This window comes from Phoxinus phoxinus (assembly GCF_949152265.1).
Source record: "Phoxinus phoxinus genome assembly, chromosome: 6".
Lineage (NCBI taxonomy): Eukaryota > Metazoa > Chordata > Actinopteri > Cypriniformes > Leuciscidae > Phoxinus > Phoxinus phoxinus.
In genome coordinates this window covers 35,316,491-35,329,752 of record NC_136881.1, presented here as the reverse complement: position 1 = coordinate 35,329,752, position 13,262 = coordinate 35,316,491, and the positions used below count along the sequence as shown (strand labels likewise).

General features: G+C 38.7%; 2 protein-coding genes across 5 annotated transcripts; one reads left to right on the top strand and one right to left on the bottom strand.

The window, feature by feature from the left end:
• The first annotated feature begins 114 nt into the window (after positions 1-114).
• Positions 115-1,401, top strand: atp5md (ATP synthase membrane subunit k). 3 transcript variants are annotated; one of them, XM_079617310.1, is made up of 4 exons: positions 115-169; positions 544-646; positions 1,111-1,206; positions 1,294-1,401. In XM_079617310.1, exons 2-3 carry the CDS (start codon positions 560-562, stop codon positions 1,198-1,200), a joined length of 177 nt encoding a protein of 58 aa, XP_079473436.1. In that variant the 5' UTR covers positions 115-169; positions 544-559; the 3' UTR covers positions 1,201-1,206; positions 1,294-1,401. The 3 variants fall into 3 exon arrangements, with proteins under 3 accessions (XP_079473436.1, XP_079473438.1, XP_079473437.1); XM_079617312.1 differs by having other exon boundaries at positions 129-169; positions 541-646; XM_079617311.1 differs by having other exon boundaries at positions 146-169; positions 537-646.
• A 2-nt stretch (positions 1,402-1,403) lies between these two features.
• On the bottom strand, positions 1,404-11,257 carry taf5 (TAF5 RNA polymerase II, TATA box binding protein (TBP)-associated factor). Of its 2 annotated transcripts, none has more exons than XM_079617309.1 (11): positions 10,737-11,257; positions 9,482-9,707; positions 9,051-9,366; positions 8,264-8,427; positions 6,986-7,121; positions 6,792-6,912; positions 5,400-5,529; positions 5,040-5,204; positions 4,463-4,640; positions 3,926-4,103; positions 1,404-2,060 (listed from the first exon to the last, which is right to left on the bottom strand). In XM_079617309.1, the coding sequence occupies exons 1-11, from the start codon at positions 11,173-11,175 to the stop codon at positions 1,843-1,845; spliced, it is 2,271 nt and encodes a 756-aa protein (XP_079473435.1). In that variant the 5' UTR covers positions 11,176-11,257; the 3' UTR covers positions 1,404-1,842. The 2 variants fall into 2 exon arrangements, 1 of the variants encoding a protein (XP_079473435.1); XR_013798170.1 differs by having other exon boundaries at positions 1,407-2,060; positions 4,444-4,640; positions 10,737-11,242.
• Positions 11,258-13,262: the final 2,005 nt, after the last annotated feature.

Sequence of the window (13,262 nt, the reverse complement as noted above, 5' to 3'; positions counted from 1 at the left end):
GGGATTATCAGATTGGCGTTCCTGTAAACCTATCGTTGTGGTGTAAAAAGCGATTGACGTGAGTGTAAGCCAATGACCACAGTTTATTCAAGCTATGACCAAAAGGTGGGACTTCCTTAAATCATTCATTTTCCGGCTTCTCCTCCATTGAAGGGCACCAGTTTGCTTGGTAAGTCATGTCTCTAATTTGAACAGAAATATCTTATTTTCCCCAGCATGTTTTAGAAAGCGAGGTTTATATATTGCTTGCGAAACGAATATATTCTGCTTAGTAAAGCACAGAGGTCGCATTTACAACAAAGACGTTTGTTTTAGCAAACGGAATGAATTGGTTTTAAGCATATTATGTAACATTTATTTATTAACTAACATTATAGAAATTACCTTTAAAATCTCATGTTAAAACTACAACTAAGTTACATTTCACAAATAAACAGCAGTGTTGTCATGTACTCATTTTTCGTGACCTTGCATGATAATGAAAAACAATGCATAAGTCTTAATGTATTTATTTAAACTCCTTTATTAATTATTGGTCAGCAGATTGCGCACAGAAATCATGGGTGGACACGACGCTGGAACTCAACACCAGTTTACTGGCATCGCCAAGTACTTCAATGCATACACAATCACAGGCAGGAGGAATGTAAGTTGAATTGCATTGACATAATTATTATGCAGTTAAAATAAAATATGCTTAATAAGGTTGTTGTCACCACGGAATAAAAAACAGCTGTGAGTGTTTATCTCATAATTCTGAGAGAATTCAGAACTCAAAATTGTGAGTTATAAAGTTCGAATTATAGTACCTAGTGAGTTTTTCTCACAATTCATTTTTTTCCCCCTTCAGAATTTCGAGATATAAACTCAAAGTGTGTTATAGAGTTCGAATTTTAATTGTAAATAATCCTCTCACAATTCATGCTTTTTTTCCCTCAGAATTGTTTATGTCCCACAATTCTGAGGTAAAAAAAAGGAAAAGAAAGTCAGTATTTTGAGTTTGAGGCACAATTTCTTTTTTCATTTCTTATTTGGTGGTGAAAACAAGTTTCCATTTATTGTATTTTCCACTAAATTGAAAGCACTCTTTTTTTTACCTCTTGACTCCAGTGCGTGTTGGCCACATATGCCAGCATTGCTGCCATTGTCCTCTTCTTCAAATTGAAGCCCAAGAAGCAAAAGGCTGTGACCGCAAGTTAATTTATAGTAAGTGCCACCTGAATTTAAATTAATATACATTTCCATTTGCAAAAGTTGCACTTCCATTCCAACTATTTTCCTCTTTCTCTTCAGGATGTTTTGTGAATGCAGAATGAACGGAGGGAAAGCTGGATGTCCTTGTTTTGACCATAACTTCAGTTCAACTATGTAAAGAATAAAAAAAAAATTACTTACACCCAACACACACTGTGTAGAAAACTTGTTTTATTTACACTTTGAAGCACTAGTATAAAAGCTTGTACATAAATTGACAACAGCACTCATATGCATCACATTGCAAAGATCAAGAACCAGATTCTGAATTAGAATGGAAAAGTTTAAATTGACAAAAGGAGACCAGCCATGTCATTTTTGAGACATCTGATGCATAATGGCCTTAAAAACAAGCATGGAAGAGAAAAGGTAAGCTTAAGAGCATAAGGTGTTAGATCTAGGATCAGTAAATGAATGAAAGAGGTATTGGTCGCTGTTCCCAGGTATGCTCAGTGCTTGACTCGTTCTTTCACTTCGCTTGAATCTATTTCACATGTTAGGGTGGGTGGTAATCTTTAAATAACATGCACCATTTATGGAAAACACACAGCTACATGAAGCCATTGTCCTCCGAAATATGCGGTCCCTTCACTGGGAGTTGTAGGCTCCTGCGGCCAGTAGCAGGTTGCGTCTGGTGAAGTGCAGGTGTGTGACGGGAGTGGATTTGCTGTGGTACGTCCCCAGCAGCAGCTCCTGGGAGTTATCGGGCAGGTGAATGTGGCCCGTCGCTGCAGTGAAGTCGTCCATCTCCACGTCATCGAAAGCCTTCATGGCGTCCCACAGCCGAACCGTGTTATCCATAGAGCCTGGAACAAAAGACAGCTTTTCAAGCAGAACGTAATTACTTTTATTACTATTAACCCTGTAAAGCCTGAGATCAGAAATAAAAGTGTGGGAAAAAATATTCTTTGAAATGGAACCGTTTAGTGAACCTTCAATGTGTTTTATTAGCCCCTTTCACACAGCGCGTTGATCCCGGGAAATTGCCAAACTAGCCTGGGCACTCCTTAATAAGTCCTATTGTACCGAATTTTGGTTGTAGTTCCACTGGGGGCGATTGCCCGAGTGCAAAATGAATGGGAGTCTGTGGAGCTAGACGGCTAAATTTGTCTCTTTCACCCGATTGCCGTTGAGAAATCTCAGATTTGATTGCAGGTTTTGCAAGTTCAACGTGAGTTATAGGTCAAAAGTTGAATGAACGAGTACCTATGTCCTTTCGATTTCTTACAGGTTGAGTTGTTGCCCATAACACGCTAGCATTCTGCTAATGAACGCTGATTGGTCAGTGAAGGACTGATTACGACCAGAGATACCGCTTGATGGCATTGTGGCATCCGAAGCGGGACCAGAATGGCTTCTAGCAAAAACTCTTCAGGCGCGTGTGTTTACCTGTGTCCGCGGTGTTGTGTGTTTACCTGTGTCCGCTGTGTTGTGTGTTTACCTGTGTCAGCTGTGTTGTGTGTTTACCTGTGTCCGCTGTGTTGTGTGTTTACCTGTGTCCGCTGTGTTGTGTGTTTACCTGTGTCCGCTGTGTTGTGTGTTTACCTGTGTCCGCTGTGTTGTGTGTTTACCTGTGTCAGCTGTGTTGTGTGTTTACCTGTGTCCGCTGTGTTGTGTGTTTACCTGTGTCCGCTGTGTTGTGTGTTTACCTGTGTCCGCTGTGTTGTGTGTTTACCTGTGTCCGCGGTGTTGTGTGTTTACCTGTGTCAGCTGTGTTGTGTGTTTACCTGTGTCCGCTGTGTTGTGTGTTTACCTGTGTCCGCTGTGTTGTGTGTTTACCTGTGTCCGCTGTGTTGTGTGTTTACCTGTGTCCGCTGTGTTGTGTGTTTACCTGTGTCCGCTGTGTTGTGTGTTTACCTGTGTCAGCTGTGTTGTCGATGCCTCGAGAGAAAAGAAAGTGCAGAGCGCGAAAGCACCAACGTGACTGAAGGATTGCCGTAAAGCAGTATCTCTGGTCGTACGATGTGTATGACGTCATTGACATTTTAAAGCAAATAAGTGACTAAAAAAATCTAACACCCACCAATGTGTAATTTCTTTGCATCTCCTTTCGAATACAACATTCAAATTACTAGACAAAAAATTATGTCCTGAGCAAAGTGGATTTTTCCATAGACCTCCATTCATTCTGCACTCGTCCTGTGAGCGCCCTCATATGAAACCAGAGCGGAACTGCAACCAGTTCAGAAGCCGGAAGTTTACTGAGAGTGGAAGTTCTCCCCTTATTAGACATTCTCTGGCCAGGATCAATGACGTAAGGGGTGTGTCGTAGTGATGACGCACGTGCCATCGCGCAACTCTAGAAAGTTTGTGTTCGTCATCAACAAAGAAAGAACGAAAAAATGTCTGCAAACTGGAACGATAGCTTGGGTCAGTGGGCTCTTTTGCGGCTGTTCGAATGCATTTGACCACATGAGCATTTTCACTATGAAAGCAATCCGATCTAATGCGTTTTCGACTACCTCTATATGCGGTCGAAAGTGGACAAGCTCAAAACGTTTTGGACCCCATTTACACCTGTATTTAGCGTCCACTTGTGATCCGATCGACCAAAACGCATCCTAATACCAGGTGTAAACAGGGCCTTAGAGGCTTGTATCAATCCAATCAAAACTAGTCCTAATCTGTGGTCACAAACATGGTGATGAGACACAGAGCTAGCAGTCCTAACCTGATGCGAGGATTTCTCCGTCTCTGCTGAACTTGAGGGCATATATTGTGTCTGTGTGGCCCTTCAGTTCTCCGATCATCAGCCCATGTCCGAGATCCCATAGTAGAACTCTCCCGTCTGTGGATCCAGACGCCAGGAACTTTCCATTAGGTGAGAATGCTAAACAATGAATGGGCCCCTGAAAATAAAACATTAACACTTTTTATTATTACATATGACTCCGTATATCAGAAAAATGGGGGTATAAAACGGTAATTGGTTGCTAAAAACAAATGATAAACACGTGTAACAAAATGGATAAAACTTTAACTAAAATTAAAATGAAAACAAAAATATAAAGCTATTTCTAATTATTATTAAATACTATAATAGTAGGCCTATAATAATAATTTAAATAATAATTTGAGAGGGAGTAAGCAAATAAAAGAGCTTCACAGAGACGGTAATGCAATGCAAATTCAACGCAAATGGGATTAACGTAATTTCCTGTGCAGTGCTGAGATCATTCATTCAGTCACCTTTGGAAGCCTTCAGTACCTTGTGACCTGTAAAAATGCGGACACAGTTCCCATTCAGGACATCCCAGAGGCGCACAGTGCGGTCGGTCGAGCCTGTGGCCACATAGTTGGAGTTGGGGTGGAATCGCGTGCAGGTGACATCAGCCAGATGCCCGGCAAATATACGCAATGGCTGGTAATGATCTGTCGCCCAGAGCCTGGGAAGCAAATTAAGATTTATCATGAATATTTGATTAAAGTCTGGAAAACATGTGCAATATCTTATCATTTATTGGCAAGTCTCTTTAAAAAAAAAAAACAAGATCTTGACCAAGACCAAGAATTGATGCACCTCTCGATGGAAATGAATGTTGACTTGCGTTGGCTTTTAATATATTGTAATGTCTTGTTTTGTTTTGTTCTTCTCCGTTTCCTTTTATTATTATATTATTATTTCATTCCTTTTTGTATCTATCAATCTATCTATCTAATACACACACTGTATGTATATATAACACAGTGCAATATTTATACATAATGCTAGTATATGCCCTTATAGTATAAGGATACACTGATTTTAATAATAACATAATTACAGTAATGCGAATCTAACGTACCGTGCCACTCTGTCGTGTCCTCCAGACACAAAGTAATAGCCGAAGGGTGAAAACTGAGTGTCCCACACTGGATAGTTGTGTCCTTTATACCCCACGAGACATGTAAACGTCTGCAGGCTCCACAGTCGGATTGTACTGTCCTCAGAACTGGACAATAGATAGTTCCTAAGAGACAGATGAAGATATTAAACCACACTGTCAGCTCAGCTGGTGCAGAACGCTTCTAAACTTGGGGAAATTTGTCAACAGCAAACTAATCGTTTGGTTAGTCTCATGCTTACACACCTCCCCTGTTGTCCTGTATTACTTAGAAAAACATTTCATGGAGATATAAGTTACTTTCGAGGACATGTTTGATACCTGTCTGGACTGAAGCTGACGCCATACACCGGCCCGCTGTGACCGTGTAGGATTTTAGACTCACTGGCCGTCTTCTCATCCATAATCCTCTCCAGAACGTCATCAGACTCTTTATCAATCAGATTCAGGTCTAGAGAATAGGACAGCATGATTAAAATTGAGCGAGGCATCATACACCGGTTACACTGGGGTCTATAAATCAAAAATCCTTAAAGGGATAGTTCACCCAAAAATGAAAATTCTGTCATTAATTACTCTTATGTCGTTCGAAACCAGAATTTCAAATCTTCGAAACCCAAATGAAGATATTTTTAATGAAATCTGAGAAGTTTCTGTCCCTCCATTGAAAGTTTATTCAACGAAGCTTCGGCAAGATTTAAAAAGGTTTGTTTTGTGCATCAAGCGAGTACGGTTGAGTATCCATTTACCGGTACCATATTTGAGTGCTCTATGCATGTTTGCTGATTAAAGTTTATATGTGTATAAGAGCCTAAATTAAATCTGATCATCACATAAAGTGATTAGAAGATTAAACCGCTTGATTCTTATGGATTTATTTTACGATCGCAGGAATGTGAAGACCAAAAAGAAGGAAAACCTGACCCCACCTCCACCCTATTCAATATATATGGCCCAATGTAATCAGTTTTATTTTTTCCCAAATGCATTTTTTTCCGATTAAATTTTTCTGGATTCCGTTATTTTTTTTAAACAATGTTTTGACTCATTTAAATGGTTACATTAAATATTACTGTAAATAAAAAGCATGTCTAATTCATTAAAATCATGAAACTTATACAATTTATCAACAATTTATTAAAAGTTTAACAAAAATGTCATGTTTAAATATACAGTACGCATTTTTTTAGCGCTTGGCGAGTGATCATTTTGAACCCTGGTTGAGATACTAAAAGCATACAGCCGCAGCGCTGTCAGAAGCAACCCATGCATAAATAAATGTATTACAAAAAGCATTTATATAAAAAAAATGTTTACAGCTATTTCAGTATCCATACAGTCAGACTAACGCAGTTCACGTGGGTCCCAGGTTGAAAAATACGGAAATCCGTATAAATATGGAAAAATCATCCCTGGATCTCTTTATGAACCGTCAGAATTTTAGGCGATTAGACTTTTAATGGAGTGACAGAAATATCTCAGATTTCATTAAAAAATAGTGTTATTTGTGTTTCGAAGATAAACTAAAGTCTTATGTGTTTGCACGGTGTCTCAAGGAACCACATGAGGTTGTGTAAATGATGACCGTGAATAAATGATGGGTGGACTAACCCTTTTAGTGTTTAAAACTGAAAATAAAAGTTATAGGATTGTTAAAACCACTGTAAAATGTTCCCTTAAATCTTCGTGAGAGTAATAAGAAGGTACGTGTACCTGCTGCAGATTTGACTTTGCGTAATTTTTTGGGTGTGACGGTCCACACGCGGACTGTGGAGTCTGCAAATCCTCCCGCTAACAGACTGGAGTCGTCAGTGAAGTCTACCGCCGTCAAACCCTGAGCGACAGCACAATCAGCACACGTGCAGAGTTACGAAACACCAAACTCAATCAACATAAACATCGCCAACCTGGTAGGCGTTGAGGAACGTGTAGAAGCAAACGGACGGCAGGTTATCCGGGCTGAGCCGGATTCTTTTGGTGCTCTCCTTCAGGTACATGATCTTATCCAGTTTGTCCGAGTCCTTCAGCTCTGGCAGAGGGATCCTGTCAATCAGACATCAGCCCGAAAAAGAATAACAGATTATGAAACTATACATACCGTTTCAAATCATTTAAAGTTGATTAGTTCACCCAAAAATGTTTTATTCTGTCATAATGTACTCGCCCTCAAGTTGTTTCAAACCTGTATGAGTTTCTTTCTTCTGCTGAACACAAAAGAAGATATTTTGAAGAATATGAGTGATCAGACAGTTGATGGACCCCATTGACTTCCATAGTAGGAAAAAAAACGATATTCTTCAAAACATCTTCTTTTGTGTTCAGCAGAAGAGATACATTCATACAGGTTTGAATTAACTTGAAGGCAAGTAAATAATGACAGATTATTATTTTTTTGGGTGAACTATCACTTTAAGAAAGAAGATGTTTTGAAGAATGTTGGTGACCAGACAGTTACTGGACCCTATTGACTTCCATAGTATCTTTTTTTCCTACTATGGAAGTCAATGGGGTCCAGTAACTGTCTGGTCACCAACATTCTTCAAAACATCTTCTTTTGTGTTCAACAGAAGAAAGAAACTCATACAGGTTTGAAACAACTTGAGGGTGAGTAAATGATGACAGTTTTCATTTTTGGGTGAACTATCCCTTTAAGTTCTCATGAATATAAAAGTTCAATATGCACTAGCATTCAAAAGTTTGGGGTCGGTAAGTTGTTTTAATATTGTTAGATATTTTTACAATTTAAAACAATAATTTTCTATTTGAATATATTTTATTCCTGTGATCAAAGCTGAATTTTCAGCATCATTACATTACATTAGTCTTCAGTGTCACATGATCCTTCAGAAATCATTCTAATATGATGATTTGATGCTCAAGAAACATTTCTAATTATTATCACTGTTGAAAACAGTTAAACAGCGTCTTAATATGTTTGTGGAGACCATGATACTTTTCAGGTTTCTTTGATGAATAGAAAGTTCAAAAGAACAGCATTTATTTCAAACAGAATTGTTTTTGTAACATTATACATATCTATACTGTCACTTTTGATCAATTTAATACATCTTTGCTGAATAAAATAAGTTATTTATTTAAACGAACAAACAAACAAAACGTAACCCCAAACTTTAGAACAATAGTGTACCAGTAATTTCAAGCTGAATGATGAGCTTCTGTCAAACCTGTTCTGCTGAGGGGCGTTTGGGTCTTGTTTCTTACTCTTGGAGCCTATACTGTCCTTTTTAGTTTTCTTCTTCTTGGGCTTCCCTTCCTCGTTCTCTGCTTCATCATCTTCATCATCTAGCGGGACTTCAATCTCTGGCTCCTTCAGCAGCCCGTAGAACACCTGGTACCATTAGAAACAAGACGGCACATTATTAAAAACATACAATCATTCTCATATACAAGATGATTTTCAATTATGAGATGATTTACAATCGCTTTCAGTCTTTTATCATAATTCCAAATGTAAAAGCGCAAACTTTCCTGCTGTGATCCCATTGAGAACCTAAATCCCATCCCTTATATATACAACAGCAATTCAAAAGTTTGGGGTTAGTAAGATTTTTTAAAAAGAATTTAATACTTTTATTAAACTGATCAAAAGTGACAGTACAGACTTGTACATTGCTATAAATTTCAACCTTTCTATTCATTTAAAGAATCCTGAAAAAAAGTATCACAAAAAATATGAAGATGGTTTGATAATAATAAGAAATGCAAATATTCATATTCATCATATCAGAATGATTTCTGAAAGATCACGTGACACTGAAGACTGGAGTAATGATGCTTAAAATTCAGCTTTGACATCACAGGAATAATTTACATTTTATTACAAGTTATTTTGTAAAAAAAATAATATTTCACAATATTACAGTACTGTATTCTTATTCTTTCAAAAATCTCACCGACCTCAACTTATTGATGGGTATATTTTTCATATGTAAATACATGCTTGTGTCTAACCTTGGCTTTATTGACTTCTCGTTTGGCTTCTCCCCCAAGGCTGCCGGACATGCTGTCGATCTGACCCTTGCTGCGGGGCATGCCGTCAAAGATGTCGATGTACAGGTGCTCTTGAATGATGTTCCATATCTGGTTATTATGTCTTTCCTGCAAGTGTCTCTTCAGAAGCTGGTACGAGTCTCTGGAGATGCGCAACACGAAACGGCTGGTGCGGAAATCCAGAAGAGCCTCGTTCCCCTTCATGTGCTCTTTCTTACTGAGGCTGCAAAGAACACGCAGGTCATCCAGATAGTAACACTCCTGATCGCCGCTGAACCTATCAGCAAAAAGGAAGAGAACTGGTTAAGCCACATTGTTAAGACTCAGAGAATAAAAAGGATCATCAAATTACATGAGGATACTGATATCATCCCTGATTTTCTGATGCTTACTTATCAAAGAAAGCCTTGGCTTTGGTCTCATTGTTGTTGTAGACCAGCTCCAGGTACATGTGGACAAACAGAGGGTAGAAGAGCTGGGACAGTTCTGCTCGGTGGCAGTCCAGCACTGACTCTATGAAGTTCTTCAGGTCGCTGTAGTACACCTGATACAGAGAGGGGTCTCCCTGCTGATTGTACGCTGACAGCACCACACGGACATCTGGATGGTCTTCTGACCCTGCAGCAGACAACATGAACATCAATTAAACATTTGAAGTGGATCAAAGTTGTCCGGGTATTGTTCAAAATTCATGTACAGTATAACTTCAATGAAAGGTTTTGATCAACTTCAAATGTTGACTAATGTGTATATATATATATATATAATATCAAAAGTTGGGGATCGGTAAGATTTTTAAAATAAATCTCTTCTGCTCACCAAGGCTGCATTTATTTGATAAAAAAAAAAGTAATATTGTTAATATTATTACAATTTAAAATAACTGTTTTCTATTTTAATTTATTTTAGAATGTAATGTATTCCTGTGATGCTAAAGCTGAATTTTCAGCATCATCACTCCAGTCTTCAGTGTCACATGATCCTTCAGAAATCATTCTAATATGATGATTTGCTGCTCAAGAAACATTATCAATGTTGAAAACATCTATGTACAATTTTTTTCCAGGATTTTTCGATGAATAGAAAGTTCAAAAGAACAGAAAATAGAAAGCTTTTAATGGAGCTTTTAATGGAGCTCACTACCGTTCAAAAGTTTGGGTCTAGTAGATGTTTAAAAAAAAAGAAGAAGAAATTAAAGAAAGTAATACTTATATCCAGCAAGGATGTATTGAATTGGTCAAAAGTGACAATAAAGACATTTGTAATGTTACAACAGATTCTATTTCAAATAAATGCTGTTCTTTTGAACTGTCTTTTAGCAAAAAAATCCTGGATTTTTTTTTTTACACAACTGTTTTCAACATTGATAATAATAATAAATGTTTGTTGAGCAGCAAATCATCATATTAGAATGATTTCTGAAGGATCAAAAGTACATATAGTAGTAGTGACCATTTCTTTATTATGCATGAACTTCATGCACAAAGTGCAAGTTAAATGCAGACAAAATATGTTGTGCAAATGCATAAATAAGCAAGACTATGAATGGAGGTCTGAAGAATGTTGTGTTGTTGAAACAACTAATGTGGACTAACTCGAGCAATGCAAGTTAATAATAAGCAAGAGATCAGCTTTAGGTGCACTCACTCTTGACTGGCACGGGGGTCAGCGTGCTCTGGGGGGCGGCTGCTGCTGTGATGGACACCCGGCTGAGCAGAGAGTTCGCATCCCCTCCATCTCCGTCTCCTTTCCCTCCTCCACTGCCATCGGCTGCCAGAGAGTCCACCTGGTCTTCTGCGAGACCCGCTTCTCGCCTCAGGATATCCACCGACTCTGACAGTTTATTCCGCTTTAGAAACTGCAGCACTGCGATCAAAGTTTGTTGGTCCTCCTGCTTCGGGGCTCCGCCGGCGGGGGCAGCGGTGAGGGGCGAGGAGGAGAGCGCCCCGTTCCCGGTGCTCCCCGAGATGTTCAACGTCCCATCGCTAAGTATTTCAGGCTTTGTCTCTTTCTCTGCGTCCAGCTCCATCGGTCCATCTTGCAAAGCCGCCATTTTTTCCCCCGGCGCTGAGTGCAATGACGTCATGACGCATGCAGCGTGAAGTACGCCGTGAAGTACGCCGTGACGTACACGCGTTGTTCAGTCGACGGAGAGAAAAAAAAGAGTCAGCTGAGGAACATTTGTTATGAATTTGATACATATCAGGAAGGAACCAAAAATTTACATTTCTTCTTTTTTTTAAAGGGGGAAATATTTCTGAGTTATATTTACTTTTGGAACTTAATTTGTAATGATGACCTTGTTCAATTCACAGACGGCCTGCTCCTGTCACCCAAAGACGGGCTTCAGGACAGCCTGAATCTGCTGGAGGATTACTGTCAGTCCTGGGCCCCAAAATTTACAGTCAACCTCCAAAAAACTAGGGTAATGATATTCCAGAAACGCTCCAGATCTCAGGGACCAACACACACATTCACACTGAACCATTGAAACTACAAAAACACACACTTACCTCTGCCTAAAAAATAACTTAAACAGGTAAATTTACTTTGGCTGTGAATGAACTCAAAGAGAAAGTTCAAATGGCCATAAAAAGATAAATTAAAATTTACATTGCAATCCAAATCTGGCTCAATCGTTTCAAAACAATAATTGAACCAATTGTTTTATATGGCACTATGGCAGTGCAATGTGGGGTCATATTTCAAATTTGATATCTTTAATTATAGGAAAAACATCAGATTGAAACTCTACATTTAGAATTCTGTAAAAGAATACTCAAAAGTCCAAAGAAAAACACAAAAGAACGGATGCAGGTTAGAATTAGGCAAATCCTTTCCTTCTAAACATCCTGCAAAAAAAAGAGCCATCAAATTCTGAAAACTTCTAAAAACAAGTGACCCCAACACATACCATTACAAAGCCCTAAAACACCAAGAGCTGAACCTAACAAAGAGTCCCCTGTGCCAGCTGGTGCCGAGACTGACTGACCTCAGGACAGACACACACTCACACACGTTCGACCCACACAAATTATGAACACAGAAAAAGACAAGCACATCACCCATTGGACAAACACTTTCAAAAACCAACACCCATTAAAACCAACACCCCCATTAGGCCAACACATGTAATGTTTAAATTCTAAATCATCTGTGACTTCTGTATTATAATCTTTTATATATATATATATATATATTTGTCTTTTTTCATTTAGTTCTATTATTATTTTAATGTTTTACTTAATGTTCAGATGTTCTAAATCGTTTTTCTATGTTGTTTTAATGCTTTGGCAGTACATAATGTATTTTTTGTCATGCCATTGCCAATAAAGCTTTCTGAATTGAAGAGAGAGAGAGAGAGAGAGAGAGAGAGAGAGAGAGAGAGAGAGAGATGAGACGAGAGAGAGAGAGAGAGAAAGAGAGAGAGAGAGAGGCTGAATTTGGATCTGCATACTAGCATACTACTCTAGCTCCCATAGAAAGATGTGGTAAAAGTAGTACGAGTAGTAGGCTATACTAGTATGCGGTTCCGAATTCAGAGAGAGAGAGAGAGAGAGAGAGAGAGAGAGAGAGAGAGAGAGAGAGAGAGAGAGAGAGAGAGAGAGAGAGAGAGAGAGAGAGAGAGAGAGAGAGAGAGAGAGAGAGAGAGAGAGAGAGAGAGAGAGAGAACTGCGATATCATTTACTTTCCGCTAGGAGGCAGTGGTGGGAAGTCAAATCTGACTCAATTCAGAGAATCGGTTCTTTTGAACAGTTTATTTCTAAGAACGAATTCAGGGATTCTTTTACATCATGACGAAATTACGCCACCACGTGGTCCCTGACATTCTGGTTCCGTGTAGCTGCTAAGCCACATGTAAACGCACATTATACACTTTTTTTTTTTATCAAGGTTTAAATTGTAATCGCTGTTCAGTCAGTTTGCAGCAATGATCCAACTCATAAAACATTATAATTTAGATTAAAATAAATTAGTATTCACTTTTACATAAAAAATCCTGAACAATCACCACATTTTATCTGAAACAGCCCATTATAAACGTATCTCCAGTACGTTTTATTTGTCGACATTTCTGCTGTTTGGCTATTAAAGTGAATCTTCGAAAAGTCTACTATCAGTTGACTCGAAAACGACTCCGACCAGTCCGATTCGATTCATTGTGAAAGATCC